This window comes from Osmia bicornis, unplaced genomic scaffold (genome assembly GCF_907164935.1).
Source record: "Osmia bicornis bicornis unplaced genomic scaffold, iOsmBic2.1, whole genome shotgun sequence".
In the NCBI taxonomy this organism is placed as follows: Eukaryota; Metazoa; Arthropoda; class Insecta; order Hymenoptera; family Megachilidae; genus Osmia; species Osmia bicornis.
The window spans coordinates 927,652-945,877 of record NW_025791458.1 but is presented as its reverse complement, the minus strand read 5'-3'; the positions used below and the strand labels follow the sequence as shown (position 1 = coordinate 945,877).

Sequence of the window (18,226 nt, the reverse complement as noted above, 5' to 3'; positions counted from 1 at the left end):
ACCAGGCTTAAACACGTTTGTGTGCTCTATTGATGCATGCGACTTACGGGTTTGCTTTCCCATCACACACGTCTCACAGAAAAAATCTTTTCCAATAGAAAAATCTTTAATACCCATAATCTTAGTAGTATTTATTAAAGCACGCATATTTATATGTCCCATTCGCTCATACCAGAGCATATTTCTTTGTGGATTTGCTTGAGCCACATTGCACTCGGTTGATACTTTCACTTCAAATAGCATTTTGAAAAGTTTACCGTGCCGAACTCCGACCGACGATAATTTGCCATAACTATCGCGCACTTCACATTTACCTTCGTAGGCATGAAAGGAAAACTTTTTGTCATTTATTGTAGGGATTGAAAATAAATTCCCTTTCTATAAACTGACCATTTACCTATTCATTGATTATAACGGTGCCGATGCCAGCAGCAGGTAAAATTTTGTCATTGGCAATTTTAACGAAGTAACCTTCACTGAGGGGCTTGAGAGAGGAGAAATAATCCCTTCTATACGTCATGTGCTTGCTTGCACCCGAATCCGCTATCCATTCATTCTGTTCTTCGTCGGAAGTACCTGAGTAGAACGCAGTAACATCGCAGATGTATGCATTCGCCGTTTTAGAAGGATAATTAGCCTGGGCCTCTTTCGAATTTTTCTCTCCCGCGGATTTCTTCAGACACTCTCGAACCCAGTGTCCCTTCTGTTTACAATATGTACATTTTGTTCGTTTCTTCAATTCTTCTATATTTTTCTTACTCGCAGATATTGCTGTGGCGCCTTTTCCAAATTTGTCACCATTTTCGTTTTTCTTCGGGTTGAGAGCGTGAACTTGAAGAGCTAATGACGGCGCACTTTCTTCAGCTTCGCACAGGCGCTTGTCTTCTCGGATTAATCGTGTAATCAGATTTTCCTTTTTCCTGTCTGCTTTTGGAGTACATTCCCATGCCATTCGGAAAGGTGAAAATTTTGTCGGCAAACTGCTCAATAATTTTGACACCACTGCTGCTTCCGATGGCGAATCATTCACGTCTGTGAGCTTTTTGCATATGCACTCAAATTTTTCAATTTGTACAGCCATAGACTAAACGTCGTTTATGCGAAACGTATAAAATTGCTCCCATGCATTTTGTGTCGTGTCTTCAGTACAGTCACCGTACAAATCTCTTAGTTTATCCCACATTTGCTGTGCAGTCGTACAATTCATCAGATTTGAATGTAGACTTTTCTCAATCAGACTAAGTATAATCATTTTTGCTTGTGAAGAAGCTTCCTTCCACTTCTGCTACTCACTTAGTTTTTTCTCTTTATCTGGTTCCACCGTTGTACCGTCTATGAATTCGATGAGTTCTTTCGCTTCAAGAATGATGGAAACGCCAAACGTCCACAGTGGATAATTCGATCCATCGAGCTTCGTGAGATCAGCAGAATCCTTTTCCATGATGGCTGCTTAATTTGTTACACTTCACACAAGTTACACACGTAGCGTGGAGTTTTGCACAGCTTTACACGCGGATGCCAAACTTGGCTTTAATAAAAGAATACCCAGGCGCAGTGGGAGCGTGCTGGGTCCATAACCTGTTGAATCTTTATTTTCTGAATAAAAACAACTGAGTTTTAGCCTAAGTATATATTTATTAGTGTACAGGGTGTAAAAAAATTAAATGTCACGACCTATATGGGGCGATTCTACACCTCTGGATCGGTAGAGATCTGTCAAAGAAAGCAACCGCAAAATTGACCTAAACCCCTAATTTCAAGGTCAAATTTTTTTATTAGCTTATCATATAGTGCTCATCGATGGGATAAAAAGTCTGAAAGGAACCATGTGTCGAAAATCAACCCTTCCCCTAGAAAAAAGCCGTCAAATTTGTCCCATACGTTAATGCATTAAACTTAGAGTCGTGCGGTACCCCTCTCCAGTAACCTTGGCGCTTCTGCCTCGCGTATCGCTCGAATTTGATGTTATAAGACAATTCCTAAATTTCGATCACAATGCCAGCATATAGGAAAGGTAAATTCCAACAAGGAAGGTTTTTTAGGTGTCCGCCTCCGATTGTTCTGATTTTTGGATGTTTTAAAGGACCGAAAAATAAGGTATACGTATTTTTTTATTTTTGCCCGTTTTCATATTTAGGGGGTGAAACGACCCCCTAAAGTTTCGGCTACAATAGGCTATCTCGGAAACCATCATAGATAGAAGAAAACTGTCGAAGGAAAAGTTTCATGGTTTTTTTATGAACATATAACAGCTGGTCATAAATTTTGTAAAAAATAATTTGTTTATAACATAAAATTTCTTTATAACATTATTTTAAAAGTAATCACAATTTACGTAATAACAAAATAGAATATAAATTTGTTTCTGAATCCATTGATGTATTATATGCTATGTTTGCCTTTTACATTTTTGCATATTTGAAAATTAAATATGTATCACGCACATACGCCGGTTCGCGGTCATACCAGATATGGATGTACGGTTAATATCCATTACAATATCTAGCGTTTACCATGTATATCTACTAGGCATTAATACAGTTATTTATAGCTTACAATATTAATAAAAATTATATTAGTACATATCTACGTATTAATATGCGATACAGATTGTATCTTACAAAAGCTTCAGATTATAAATTTGTACCACATATGCATACCTAACATACGCGTGAAATATAATTGCACCAATCATGTTACTAGAATCGGAAATTAATTTACATTTATTATATTCCTTACCATCTGTATCGCATATTAATACGTAGATATGTACTAATATAATTTTTATTAATATTGTAAGCTTTAAATAACTGTATTAATGCCTAGTAGATATACATGGTAAACGCTAGATATCGTAATGGATATTAACCGTACATCCATATCTGGTATGACCGCGAACCGGCGTATGTGCGCGATACATATTTAATTTTCAAATATGCAAAAATGTAAAAGGCAAACATAGCATATAATACATCAATGGATTCAGAAGCAAATTTATATTCTATTTTGTTATTACGTAAATTGTGATTACTTTTAAAATAATGTTATGAACAAATTATTTTTTACCAAATTCATGAATGGCTGTTATATGTTCATAAAAATCCATGAAACTTTTCCTTCGAAAGTTTTCTTCTATCTATGATAGTTTCCGAGATAGCCTATTGTAGCCGAAACTTTAAGGGGTCGTTTCACCCCCTAAACATGAAAACGGGTAAAAATAAAATAAAATAATTGTTAACAAAAAATACAACCGACTTCGAAATGCACTAAAAAGTATGAAATAATTTCTACTTCATTTATACTAATGTCCAACAGCTATTAATAAAACCTATTTACTCGTTAAATCGTATACTAAATACATTTCAACCTTTTCGGAGGCGGCGCAAAATTAAAAATACCCGAATATACGATGCTATCAATAATGATTTGATAGGTTGTCGACGCCTAAATCTTCCTAGTATAAGAAAAGTTTTTAATTTTGCGCCGCCTCCGAAAAGGTTGAAATGTATTTAGTATACTATTTAACGAGTAAATAGGTTTTATTAATAGCTGTTGGGTATTTGTATAAATGAAGTAGAAATTATTTCATACTTTTTAGTGCATTTCGAAGTTGGTTGTATTTTTTGTTAACAATTATTTTATTTCGCACTTTTTAGTGGAATGAGCAGTATTTATAGGATGCCGTAAGGTGGTTTACTGTTCTTATTGGTTAATTGCAATAACGATAGTTTTTAACGATAACAAGTTCCATACAAGTTATAACAATAGTTATTAACAATAACAAATTGCATAAATTTTTGCAAGTGAGATATCGCGGAAATGTGAAAGGTTTCATCGCAATCGGTTCATGGCTTGGAGAGTATACATGCATAAATACATGTGTACAAGAAACAGTAGAGAATCGGCGACTGCATGGTGACTCATATACCGGTAGAGACACTTATCGTTAGGCATACGTAGAATTCAATGTAGTAGTAACAATAGTTTTTCACGAATATCTCGGAAACTAAAGCTTTCCGTTAATTATGCATAATGAAAACGTTGTTCAGAATCATGTCCCCGACAACATATTAAAAGGTCATTGAAATCGTCCAATCTTGATGTTAAAAACTTCTTGTATTTTGCAATAACAATGAAAAAATGAAAAATTTTTTTTCAATGTGACCAATCAGAAGACACCCCACAAAATGCAAAAGGTTTCGTTCCGATTGATCCATCCATCTCAGAGTAATCGGTGAACACACAAAAAAAAGTACATACTGATCGAATCGAGTAACCTCCTCCTTTTCGAAGTCGGTTAAAAATACGTATACCTTATTTTTCGGTCCTTTAAAACATATCCAAAAATCAAAACAATCGGAGGCGGACACCTAAAAACCCTTCTTTGTAAAAAGAATAACTATCTTTTGCTGACCAAAACCTAACAGTGATTCTGGTGAAAAAGTAGAAAAATGTGTGTAGAATGATAATGGTGAACAAAATAATGATTGTCACAATAGAATAGAAAGTTATTGTGAGCAAGATGTTCATAGTGAACAAAATAATGTAGCTATTTTCAGCCAGTTTTCATATATATAATTTTTTATACGAGCAACTATTTTGACCAAAAAATATTTCTCTATTACTTTATATTTATAATAGATTAAATGTTGTAAGATCATTGAAAAAAGCGTTTCATTGGAACTCAAAAACTGATTGTTTAAAATGGCCAGGTCCTGAATTGCACCCTAGTCGACTGGCTAGTTACTGGGTATTAAATGATTTTTATTTCCACCAGGGATCGATAATAATTCATTTCGGAAAGTGGTTCCAAAAAATGTCAGAAAGGTTGCAATTACCCTGAGTTAACTCGTGATAAAATGTTTTAATACAATTACCGTTTCCCTAGATAACTCGTTTTAATAAGGTAGGGACTCGGTATTGCACGTACCCCAGTAATTTTGCCTGATCAAATACATCAGTGATTACCACCTCTGCAAGCTACGATGACTAATGTTTTTGGTTTGTGCGAGTACATACACATATTTAGATAGAAGCCAAGAAGGATAATACAGTTAGTTGCTTTCAAGCCACGCTGGAGAAGATGTTACGGTAACTTGAACGCCTCGTGTGAAATTATCAAGAGATTCGAGTTGAGTGACAATCACCTGGTAAAGATACTTGTTGTATGTAATATGTTGAATCTTATTATGTTTCGTCTGTGATATTACATCGATATGTGTTATAACAGTTTTCAAAAAATAATTTTGTAAAAAAATATCATAATTTTTATCCGACTTCGAAAAGGAGAAGGATACTCAATTCGATGTGGGGGTTTTTTTTATGTATGTTCACCGATTACGCCGAGACTGATGGACCAATCGGAACGAAGCTTTTTGCATCTTGTAGAGTATTTCTCCCACTTGGTCCCGTCAGAAAGGCATTTTGTATTTTTTCATTCCTAACAACTTTTATCGCAAAATACGTAATACTTCATTTATATCTTCCGGCGTTTGATGAACCCTTTCATATTTACAATAAGTGGATACTAAATACTGATCCTTAATAATAATTCTCTTTTTTTATAGAAAACAGAAGATAAAAACGCTCATTATTTATAAGACCTTAAAAATAGTTTAATTATTCTTTTTAAAAATACAAATTAGAAGAGTAAAAAAATAATTCAAATTATCAAAGTTATGTTGCTAAATAGTTATGTATTTAAACCAAGCAAAGCAAGTGGTTCCCTAAGATGGATCCTTGGCTCAACTTGTAAAAATTGCAAGTTTTCGTAAAAACAAATATAGAAAACATATCAAGAAAACATTCTAACATGCAAAATTGTATGGTTGAGAAGAATGTTTCCATATTATAATATGTATTTCCTACATTCAGTTTATAATTATAATTAGAAAAATTTAGTACTAATTTGACAGTTAGAAAATAATAACAAAATCACAGTTATGAAAAAATAATCAAAAGATTAACTACAAATAAGAAATAATAGAGACATTAAAAGAAAATAAATAAAAAAATTAGCAAATCAATTTTCATTGTGAAGTTTAACATTTTTCATTAACAATTTTGAAAGATAAATTCAAATTTATGCAATTTGTGTAGTTAATTTATATTATTATTAAGGATTATGAACTTTATACATATTTATGTAATTATAAATTCTTTGAAACTTTATTACCCATTCTGTACAAAGAATACAATAAATTCATCCATTACAAAGAATCCGAATATAACAGGGAATTCCAATATTTATGTTAAACAGTGTAAATTGTTTGCCAGGGGTTCGTTACCATTTAACAAGCAGCCATTGATCATCAACGAAAATGTTGGGCTACTTTGAAATTTTTTGCGGTATCGCCGCATTACTTTTTGCCTTTTATTACTATTCCACTGCCAATTTTAATTACTGGAAGGACCGGGGAGTAGTTGGACCAAAGCCTTTGCCATTTTTTGGTAATACCAAGGACATTATGTTCGCAACCGTTTCAATGCCAGAATTCAGCAGAGATGTTTATCTGAAATATAAAGGCGAACGAATGGTTGGATTATTCATGCAAAGATCTCCTGTTATCTTTCTGAAGGATCCAGAATTAATTAAAGACGTTCTTATCAAAGATTTCTCGAAATTTTCGGATCGCGGATTCAAGGTCTATGAAAAGGTATGAAAAATCGTATTATTAAGTAACAGAATAAAATAATCTGAAAACAAAAATTTTATAATACATTTTGCATATTTTCTGCAACATAGCAATTTAAATTGAACAGTTTTGTTTATTTTTATTCTAAAATAAACGTTTAGGTTTCTGTCGTCACACGCTACATAATCGCAGGAATTCTGTTAATTACGGGAATCAACTTCCCTGGTCTACTGTTATTATATAATTAAATTAAATTTATTCCTAACTTTTATTTTATAAACGTATTTTTAGCAACTTTAAATAAAAAGTTGCGAAAAAGAACTTTGACTGGTTTTTACACAGTTCTGATCTACTGTAGATTTTTCGAAATGATGAAAATACGACATTATTAGCTGTTCGAAAAAACTCAAGTCGTTTAGTTCAATTTTAAGAAAAATATTCTGTTTTAAAAGATATGTCAATACTTTTTGAAACCATTGAATGTATCTCGACGCGTCTCTTTCACTTTAAACAGCAAAGTGATCAGTGAACTTTAACGCGATATTTGGGAGAGCAAAACACGTTCGCTGCCACTCAGCAAATATTAGGGACATTATATCCTAATATTTTTTTATAGTGTGCCACTATATCCTAATTCCTACAAGAAACGTCGAAGCATAGTCGACGGGTGTCACACGGGTCATCACATTCTATGTCGACAGTGCTTCGACGGTGGTAACGAACGCGTTAACCAATAGCTCGCTAGAACCGAAAATGCCTGTGAAATGGGGCGTGTTCCATCCTTTTTAACCAATCAGATTGGCGGCCTTCTTATGGGTTTTCTTGTCATCAGTGGATAGTACAGTTTCCGACCCGACCCGTCCCGACTCAACCCGACTCATTTAGTTGTCTGAACACTCTTAGTTAGTGCTGTGCATGTCATCTTATAACGTCACCCGGTTGCACGATTTTAAGTTTGAAAAGAACTAACGACTGGTTAATATTTTTACTGCGATTTGATATATGTACCGTGCCATCATATGATGTCATCCGTTTGCAAAGTTTGACATTTTATGGTGGCATCTGCATTGAAAATGTTAAATTAATATCAAGCTATGCGAGAATAAGAAGATTGCCTAAAAATATAAAAATAAATAACAAATAACTAATTTTGCGGAATTTTAACAATAATAATGTTGTTACTGTCCCCTATAAAATTGATGATTTCCAATTGAAATGTGCCATACGGAAAGGATTAAAAATTTTACTATAAAGTGTCAAAGTATATTTAATGTAATTTTTTTTTTACAGACCGAGCCATTATCACAACATCTCTTCAACCTGGAAACAAAAAGATGGAGACCGATGCGTTCGAAACTTTCTCCAATGTTTACATCCGGAAAATTGAGAGACATGTTCGGTCTTATCCTCGAATGTTCAGAGCACTTTAAACAGTATTTAGATAAAGTAGTTGCGAAAGGAGAGCCTATAGATATCCCAGATCTAACTGGAAAATTCACTACCGATGTGATTGGTTCTTGCGCTTTTGGGATTGATACGAATTCATTGGCAGATGAAGAGAGTGAATTTCATAAAGTAGGCAAACAATTCTTCACTCCAACTTTCAGAAATATACTTAGATTGAAGATCAGCATATACTTGCCAAAATTGTACGAACTATTGGGTTACATTGTACCAGATAAAAAGTTTGCTCCTTTCTTCACGAAAATGGTTATTGACACCATGATGTATAGAAAAGAACATAATATACATAGACCTGATTTTATCAATATGCTTATGGAGCTGAAGGATCATCCTCAAAAAATCGATGATATCAGTAAGTTTAATACTTATATTACTAGAATTAGAAGTACTTTTCATATTAATATATTACCGTATTACTTTAAATTTAAGCCGCAGTAGGAATTTAAAATTGGAAAATTGGAAAGAAATTTAATTATTCTTAAATATAAATATAATAAGTTACCTAATTTATTGAGAATCATTTTCAGATATACATACATACTATCATTCTCTACATTTTCACTTTCAAAATATGAATTCTGATCTTCACTATTGCATTAGAGCACATCCAGGGCTGCAAAATTCAAAGATCATTAGAAAGTGGAAAATTGGCAAAAATAAGATATTAAAATATTCACTTTGTATTTTACGTTTTAAAAATTTTAATGAAAAGTGCGGCTTAAATTCGAAGTAAAACAATATTATCTGTTATTTTCTTAGTATACCAATATTACATCTAGTAATATACTAGAAGAACAGTATTCTAGGGGAATTCTATAATACTCTATATGTAACTAAAGTGTAATCGTCTTTTTTGTTACCTTTTTGGTGGTGTCCGTATATCGGTGTTTCAAGGAACTCTCGAAACGCGGAGATCTACCGCAATTAGTTTTCAACGGTTGGGTTTGAGTTTTGTGAATTATCAAATGCGGAAAATGGGACGTTAGCAAGAAATCAAGGCGTATTTAGAAAAATAAAATATATCACAATATTTATTCAGTACGTTGGAAGGAGCATGAACGCAGCAATTATTCCAAATTAATAAGATATTGACAATAAGTTTCCAGAAATAGAATGAAGGAATTCGACTCATAGAAAAAGTAGATATTTCGTACAGACAGTCGTTGGAGATCGAAAAACCGCGGGTAAACTGCTGATGGTATCGCGATGTAGTCCGGCGCGTGATCTTTGTCATCGGCGTTGATCGAAAACGAACTGAGGTTCTGGTTTGTAAATCAGTTTATTCTTATAACAATACAATCTTAGAAAATACGTATAAGCAACTCTAAAGTTACGAGGAGAACTGACTGGTGTCCCCTTTGAGCGCCCTTTTTATAGGACAAATTTCCTCGGTAAAAGGATGGAGGTGGGGATGGTGGTCCAGCCGTGAGAAAAAGGAAATGGGACGTTGTGAGGATTTTCTTAATGAGGGCCTGATGACGGAAACATATCGAAAGGGCCTCGTAGGGAAAATAGGGAAGAAGATCTTGATAGCTAAGAATTTGGAAAACAAAGGTTCGGATACATAAATATCGAAGAAGGGTTCTACAGGATGGACTTTAGAATGGTCGGTTGGTGAAGGTGTCGATGAGGATGGGTCGACATCTTAGAAAAACAAAGTTACAGCTCGCATACAAGATAGAATATAACAACGACGGTGTTCGAATTACAGATTAAACGAATCACAAGATACGCACGTAAACGGGGTCCTTTTTATTTCCACTCGCTCGTGTTTCTCATTGTCGGTACTTGTGAAAATAATTCGTGGATACGAAGTCCGGCAAATTATTTACAATCCTCCAAATGATACTTAAGATAGTGTAAAAATATAATCCAGGAGGCGATCACTCTCAGGAATATTTCCACATCTTTAGCGTGTAATTCGTAAGGGCGCTGACTAGATCGGTGATAAATTGTTGAGTAAGTGAAACGGAGGAAAGACCTGTGAGAGGGAGTATATCCCACTAACAGATTTCACCGTTGTCAAATACCGACAATTGTGACACATTGTAAAAAGAACAATGAATATATACATATATATATTTATAAATATCTTTACCAAAGTGACTCTGTCCCACCGACTAACGAGAATTCGCTCAATTTACTAAAATCGCGTAGCAATGCCGTGAATCTGCTTGATACAACGACTCCTTTGTTTGAGGCGCGTACAGTATCCGCGAACGCAAGCGGTTTTATTTAACGAACGCAAGTCAGTTTTGACTCAAGATTATTGCAACGTTTTCGCGTAACGATCCAGTTTATTCTCGACCTATGTATGTACATACACTGACGATGAGTTGCACCGAAGTTGTCGCACTGAAGTTGGCTCACTAACACATTCACGCCGCGTCGGTGAGCCGATGCACCTCGCCGATCGGCTCACCGACGCGGCGTGAATGTATTAATGCACCAACTTCAGTGCGACAAGTTCGATGCAACTCACGGAGATGCTACGAAGTGCTAACTCGACTTTCGAATGAGCTCTAGTGCATTCGAAAGGGGAGGTCGATAGTAAATACAAATCGTGTTAAGGGTTTTGGGTGTATGGGCCTTACTTTTTGAGAAAATTGCATAAATATCTATGCACTTTTTCAGCTGTAATATAAATACAATGAAGTTAAATACTAATTCATAAGTTTAAACGAGTTGAATAATAAAAGTTTAGTTTCGATTCCGCGAAGCAAGAATCTAATCCTTCTCGGTTTTCACGAACGCGAGCAAACGGGGGCGAACTACAACGATCAGAATAATGCTTAACAGCAAACAACGTACTGTATAGTTACTGAGTGCTTGAAGGGGACTTGAATACCCGATCTCGCAAAGTTTCCTCATTGTAACTAGACCCAAGATGCCTTCGCCGCCACCCTTTTTATACCCAAAAATTGCAGTAAAAAGAGTGGTGAGGATGGACTCTACGTGATTCCGAAGGACCGCGCCCTCGCGCTTCACGTTGGTCTCGAATTTTCCAGAAGATGGTTGATGCCGGGTGTGCACATCTGATTCCATATAAGGAAATTTCCGAGACGGAATCGTAACAAAGGGTTGAAACGAAGTAACTGTCCATTTTTTGACATTTTGCCTGAGAAACATTTGTGGGATTTGATGATGGTAAGGCGGAAACGAATTCTGACTCGATTGAAATTAGATGAAGAATATATTTGTATAAACAGTTACTTAGAAAACTCAACTACGATAAAACCACAACCAAACGACTAAACAACTAAGTGACAACGAAACTACGATTAACGACTGCATGACTCGTTAACGACAAACGATATAACGAGACTGACCCGTTCGTAAAGTCCTTGCTTCGCCAGGGCTGCAGGCCCTCGACGGGTCACCATGACCCTGTCGTAAATTACGTTAACCTAAACTAAACGTATTCCTATGACTAAGCTTAATACTAGAGAATGTCTACTATCCTACACATTTGTTCAGGAACCCAAAAGGTACAACATATTTCAAATTCAGCCATTTTCGCCGAGGCCCAATTTTACGTGGTTTAGTGCGGAATCCTTTCATGAAGATCGGTCAAGAACACAACTACTCACGTTCTTAGATGAAAAGTCGTGATTTTCGGAAGTTTTAATTACTTGTAACTTCTAAGTGCATTGACCGATCTCGATGAAATTATCAGCATACACATAACATATTTAAAGGGTATAGCAGGATAAGATGGTCAAAAGTGCCCTTGAGCTGATTTCACTCACCAATGCACCATTTAATAGCTTATAAAAAAAACCGTTATACACCAAGTTTCAACCCTGCATCTCAACTGGGAGGGTAGTTACAGGGTAAAATCGAAAACACGGTTTTTGCCATATTTTCCCTATTTATTAGTATTCAAAAAATTTGAAAAAATTCTAGAATATTCTAGACATGTTTCTTTATGATTGTGAATTTTTTCAGATTTTTCGGTTGTAAATCCTAGTTGTAAAGAGTCGAAAAATTGAGATTTCGGGTAGAAGCTTTCGAGACACGACTTTCGAGACTAACAATAGTTTTTCACGAATATCTCGAAAACTAAAGGTTTCCGTTAATTATGCATAATGCAAAAGATGTTCAGAATCATACCCCCGACAATATATTAAAGGATCGTTGAAGTCATTCTATGTTGAGATTAGAAACTTCCCGCTTTTTTGCAATAAAAACAGTTCGGAATAAAAAAATGCGAAATGTTTTTATAGCGGGACCAATCGGAAGACATATCCTACAAGACGCAAAAGATTTCATTCCGATTGGTCCATTCATCTCGGAGTAATCAGTGAACAAAGCCAGAAAAAAAAAAAATATATACTGATCGAATTGAGTATCCTCCTCCTTTTTGAAGTCGGATAAAAATTGAAAGTATGTATTTCTCATGTTATCGCACGAAATATGTCGAAAATATCGTATTTTCGGTTTGACGCACCAGAATGAAAAATCTGAAAAAAATTGAGGGCACCAGCCATGTTAATATCTAACTACTATAAAAGTAAAAATCTAGTGTTTCGAAAGCTTCTACCCGAAATCTCAATTTTTCGACTTATTTTTGCGTTTTAAATTTTTCACGCCTAGAATTTACAACCGAAAAATCTGAAAAAATGCATAACCAAAAAGAAACATGTCTAGAATATTCTAGAAAGTTTCCAGATTATTTAAATACTAACAAGCCAAAGTGAACTAGATCGAGATTCGCTCCAGAGCCAACCCGTTTTCGGCTATTTCCGGTCAAATCGTAAGTGGCAAAAAAAAAGAAGTTTTCGGCCATTCGTTGAGATTTTAACCCACTAAATACAATGGCGCAAGAATTTTTTCCATAACTCTTACCGTTTGGCCTGTACAAAAGTGACAGAAAGTCTAAATGCTAGACTTTCAATCTTAGATACGGGTTGGCTAATAAATAAGGAAAATATGACAAAAACCGGGTTTTCGATTTTACCCTGTAACTACCTTCCCGGTTGAGATACAAGGTTGAAACTTGGTATATAACGATTTCTTTTTATAAGCTATTAAATGGTGCATTGCTGAATAAAATCGACTCAAGGGCACTTTTGACCATCTTATCCTGCTAGCCCCTTTACAAATGTCATATTTTAAATTGTCATTACAGGTTCAGATAAAAAAGTTAAAAAATTGCCTTTTACTATTTTTTTCCCCAATTTCGACAAATCGTAATTTTTTAAATCGACAAAAGCACATATCTTAGTAAATTAATTTGTATAGTTTCTTGAGAAACCTCAAGTCATTTGATCCAATTTAAAATCAGGTATTCTGTTTTAAACGGTGTGCGAATATTTTCATGGCCAATTGTATCTTTATGTAGAGATAAATATAAAAAACTGTTTTCACTCTGTTTCAAATCTATAAAACCAATATGACAAACATTGTATTTTATATGAAGTTGAACTTGGGATAAGTTGATAATGGATGATTGTAGTATTTTAATAACACTGTCCAACACGAATTTTGTTTTCCAATAGCCATTGCGTGATCGTTGTAGAGCTTCTCGCCCTGAACATGAATCTGAAAATCGAATTGCTCTATCACCCTCAGTTTTCGAAAAACACGAGTTTTTGGAAAAACATGTGTTTTGGGGGGAAAATGAACTATTACGCGAAAACTAAAAACGCTAGAACATTCTCATTGGCCTTGAAAGATAGCGGAGAGTTTCCCGAATATATTGATATATATATAGTTATTATATTACGTGATTCTGAACAGATGTAAATGTCGATGAAAGTTTAAAAAAGAGCCGACGCACGCATTTCCTACGTATTACTTTTGTATTTTTACGAAAAGTTCTTTATCCAGCGCGAATTCTGTATACAGTACGGAATTCTGTAGACATTTTCGAAAAAGAAACTATGTGGGGTAAGTGTTGGATCAGTATGCAATTCCAGTAAATTGAAAAAATATCTACCGGTAACGCGTGCACGGCGTTTTGCCGCCAGACGGCCATAGCTCGCTCTCCTCGGCTGGTCAGTGGCATAGCCACGCGTAATCAGCACCAATGCAATGGTGGGATTCAATGTGTATCCAACTCTTATACCTATAATGTTTGACTTTTTCTTGCTATTATTATTTCTCTTTCATTTTTATTCATTATTATTTTTAGATAACAACAGTAAAATGATAAAATACTTTAACTTAAAATTTAAAAATCGATTGACGAGCATTACGACTTTATCAATCGACACTCTATTGAAGACAGTTTTGAAAATAGGTTTATGATATAGGAAAAATAAAATGTATAAGATAAAGAATTACCTGCAGTAAACGAATTTAAAAATATGTAGGCTTATTTATCATGGAAATATAATTGTCTATTCTATGATTTTCAAGAAAATTATAAGAAGGTTTCTTGTAAATTCAGTACTATTGAAAGCCTTTTCGTGATGAAAATGTAATACAATTCTCTCAGGTTTAGCGGTGATGGAGAAGTGAGAATGCTTATCGTTGGCGCTGTTCCGAAATATAAACATCACTTGATGTTTCTTTCAAACACTCGATACAATCGGAGAAACAATAAATATTTTTTCTATATCATACACAAATTTCAGAACTGTCTTCAATCGAGTGCCGATTGATAAAGTCGTAATGCTTGTCAATCAATTTTAAAATTTTGAATTAAAATATTTTATCATTTTATTATTGGTATCTAAAAGTAACAATGAATAACAATGAAAGTAAAATAATAATAGCAAGAAAATATCGAACATTATTGGTATAAAAATTGGATACACATTGAACCTCATCATTGGTGTTTATTACGCGTAGTTTCGGGACTGACCAGCCGAGGAGAGCGAGCGAGCTATGGCCGTCTGGCGGCAAACCTCCGTACACGCGTCACCGGCATATATTTTTTCGATTTACTCGAATACTGCTTCAACACTTACCACACATAGTTTTCTCCTCGGAAATGTCTACAGAATTTGGTACTGTATAGAGAATTCGCGCTAGATAAAGAACTTTTCTTAAAAATACAGAAATAATACGTAGAAAATGCGTGTGTCGGCTGTTTTTTAAACTTTCATCGACATTTACATCTGTTCAGAATCACGTAATATAATAACTATATATATATCAATATATTCGGGAAACTCTCCTCTATTCTAGTGTTTTTAGTTTCCGCGTAATAGTTCATTTTCCCACCAAAACACATGTTTTTCCAAAAACTCGTGTTTTTCGAAAACTGAGGGTGATAGAGCAATTCGATTTTCGGATTCGTGTTCAGGACGAGAAGCTCTACAACGATCACTCAATGCCTATTGAAAAACAGAAATAATGTTTAAATTTGTTGGTCAGTGGAAATCGCAAGTCTTCTTTTATTCTCGACTAGCGACTGCCCGCGACTTCGTTCGCATTGCATGCGTATAAATAAACGTAAGTTTATTTAATTTTGTGATTGATCGCCTCTCTCTTCGATTTTCACAATTAAAATCAGTATAATATATATATGTAAATGCGTGAACTGCATAAACCGACTATAAAAAAGTTGCCTCATTAGCGCCTGATTTTTACAATTTTTCTAAACGCGAGAACTCTGAATATTTCCAGAATAAAAAGAAGTCTAAATTATTACTCTATAAATTCTGAATCTGCTAATGAAAGTCTCGTCAAAATCGGTTCAGTCGTTTCGGAGATTAGCCCGTTTAAACAGACAGACAAAAATTTTGCAAAAACGTGATTGGGTTTTAGCAAGGTGCGAAAAACCATATATGTGCTAAAAAAAAACCATTATTTCGAAATCACAGATAGACACTTCAATTTTATTTATATGTATAGATGTATAGATTAATTCTCTCAATTAATATTGTTAAATACTATACTTATAGATATAGCCGACGATGTTTTGTGTGTATGAATTAATTTATAACGTTTTTCTTTCTCATGACTGTATTTAATTATTATCCTTAATATTACACAAAAATGAAACAAAGCAATTTATAATAGGAACAAAAAAAACAAAAAGAAATATATACGCCATATGCGCCGAGATCATAGAATAGAACAAAAAAAAACTTAACGGTCAAATATATTCTTCTCGCGCATCAATGACGCGCAGGCAGGGGCACGACATGCCCACTCATTCAAACAAAACATAAAAATAATTACATCTCAATAAATATTAATGAGTATGTTGATAAATAATAATTTAATTGTTTTTTCTTGTTCAGAATTAACCGATTACCTTCTAACTGCTCAGGCTTTCGTATTTTTTGCGGCTGGTTTTGAAACTTCTTCGACCACAATGAGCAACGCTCTCTATGAATTAGCTCAGAACCATGATATTCAGGACAGACTACGTAAAGAAATTGAAGAGCATTTCGAAAATAGTGATGGAAATTTGAAATATGAACATATAAAGGAAATGGAGTATTTGGATAAAGTATTCAAAGGTGCGTTTGAAATTATGTTAAATGTGTTCAATTTTTCACTTTGAATGCAAATCTTCTTTTATCCTTTAACTATACATTAGTAAGCATGGTAGATTTCCGTACAGAAAATGGCGATTATAAACGTTTTTTCCTATATTGTCATTTTCTAGGAAAATCTACAAAATTGTAATGGTCCATATTACTACAACCTCCTCTATAATTGAAATTAATGATAAATAAGGAATAAAATGTTGAATAATTTGTTGATATAGAGACATTAAGAAAGTATCCACCAGGTGTACTTCTACCAAGAATAGCAACTTCAGATTACACTTTTGATGGTTCTAAGGTTTCAATATCGAAGGGTATGTCAGTATGGATATCAACATTTGCTATACATTGGGATCCTGAGATCTATCCAAATCCTGAGGTCTTTGATCCTGAAAGGTTCAACAAAGATGCTGTTAATGCTCGACATCCTATGAGTTATTTGCCTTTTGGTGATGGACCAAGAAATTGTATTGGTATATTACTTAAAAATATTCATTCTTTAACAATCGGAAAAGGTTGCAAAATATTTAAAAATAATCCTGCCATCTATCGATCCAAAATTCATAATTTTATTGCTTATAAAATGTCATTACCAATATACAGTATTTAAAAATAGGTTTAATTTTTAAACGGGTTATAGTATTCACTGAGGAGAGCACAAAATCTCTAATTTTCATTAGTTCATTATTCTTGAATAACTTTGTGCTGTTTGTAATTCTTATTCAAAAATTGTTTGTTATTTTTTCGATTAATAAGTATTATTCATGATCTATATTTCGATATTCATAAATATACCTAACTCTGAATTGAATTAGTATCTAGTTGTATTATTTACAGTAGTTCAGATAATTATTTTATTATAATAACAACGGGAAAACTTCCCAAGTGCTACACTTGTTGATGAAACTATAGTATGTTGGTTGCAGACGGCTAATTGTTTAAGAAATATTTACAATTAAAATTAGTTATTACTCACATTCTAAAGTATAACACGAACTCACATATGTACATACACATGAATAGCTAGTTTCGTTGTTACCATATGACTGTAAATCCAAAGGTCCTTCGGTTCAAATCCCGGTTCCCTTTTTTCTTATTTTTTTAAGTATTTGCTCCTTGTTTCTAATTAATTAATTAATTACATAAATTAAAATTTACGATTAATGTAATTAATTATTTTCGAAATAATTCCTTTATCTAATAATTTATTATTAAAGCTGTACCATAGTTATTCTCTATACCATATCTATCTTTTCTAACTATAATACATAAGTTGTGTCATGAATGCGCTAAATGCACTTAGGTGCTATTTCCAATAATTTATACTTTCTCTATTAATTATTTCAACAACTGTACAACATTTTCTTAATATATTTTATTATATTATTTTCAGGTGCCCGGTTTGCAGTTTATCAAACCAAACTTGGATTAATCACAATTCTCCGCAATTATAAAGTTGATATCTGCGAGAAAACTATAATTCCATATCACTTTGCCCCGGGTGCATTTATACTTACATCGAAAGAAGGAATATATCTGAAAATAACAAAATTAACAAGTTAATGTTAATTTGACTTTTCTCAAAAATGTAATGCTTTACAGTATTCAGTTGAATAACAAATATATTTAAATTGTTTATTAGTCTGCTCCGTAACATTTGTAACATATCCAGTGCTG

At 33.8% G+C, this 18,226-nt stretch overlaps 2 protein-coding genes across 4 annotated transcripts; one reads left to right on the top strand and one right to left on the bottom strand.

Moving 5' to 3' along the window:
• Nucleotides 1–397: 397 nt before the first annotated feature.
• Nucleotides 398–1,081, bottom strand: LOC123989261. The gene has a single exon (XM_046289982.1). The coding sequence runs from the start codon at nucleotides 1,079–1,081 to the stop codon at nucleotides 398–400; it is 684 nt and encodes a 227-aa protein (XP_046145938.1).
• A 3,958-nt stretch (nucleotides 1,082–5,039) lies between these two features.
• LOC114880769 (cytochrome P450 6a2-like) lies at nucleotides 5,040–18,190 on the top strand. Of its 3 annotated transcripts, none has more exons than XM_046290010.1 (6): nucleotides 5,040–5,131; nucleotides 6,277–6,656; nucleotides 7,926–8,451; nucleotides 16,298–16,519; nucleotides 16,771–17,022; nucleotides 17,943–18,190. In XM_046290010.1, exons 2-6 carry the CDS (start codon nucleotides 6,321–6,323, stop codon nucleotides 18,110–18,112), a joined length of 1,506 nt encoding a protein of 501 aa, XP_046145966.1. In that variant the 5' UTR covers nucleotides 5,040–5,131; nucleotides 6,277–6,320; the 3' UTR covers nucleotides 18,113–18,190. The 3 variants fall into 3 exon arrangements, with proteins under 3 accessions (XP_046145966.1, XP_029052979.2, XP_029052978.2); XM_029197146.2 differs by having other exon boundaries at nucleotides 5,044–5,150; XM_029197145.2 differs by having other exon boundaries at nucleotides 5,058–5,165.
• Nucleotides 18,191–18,226: the final 36 nt, after the last annotated feature.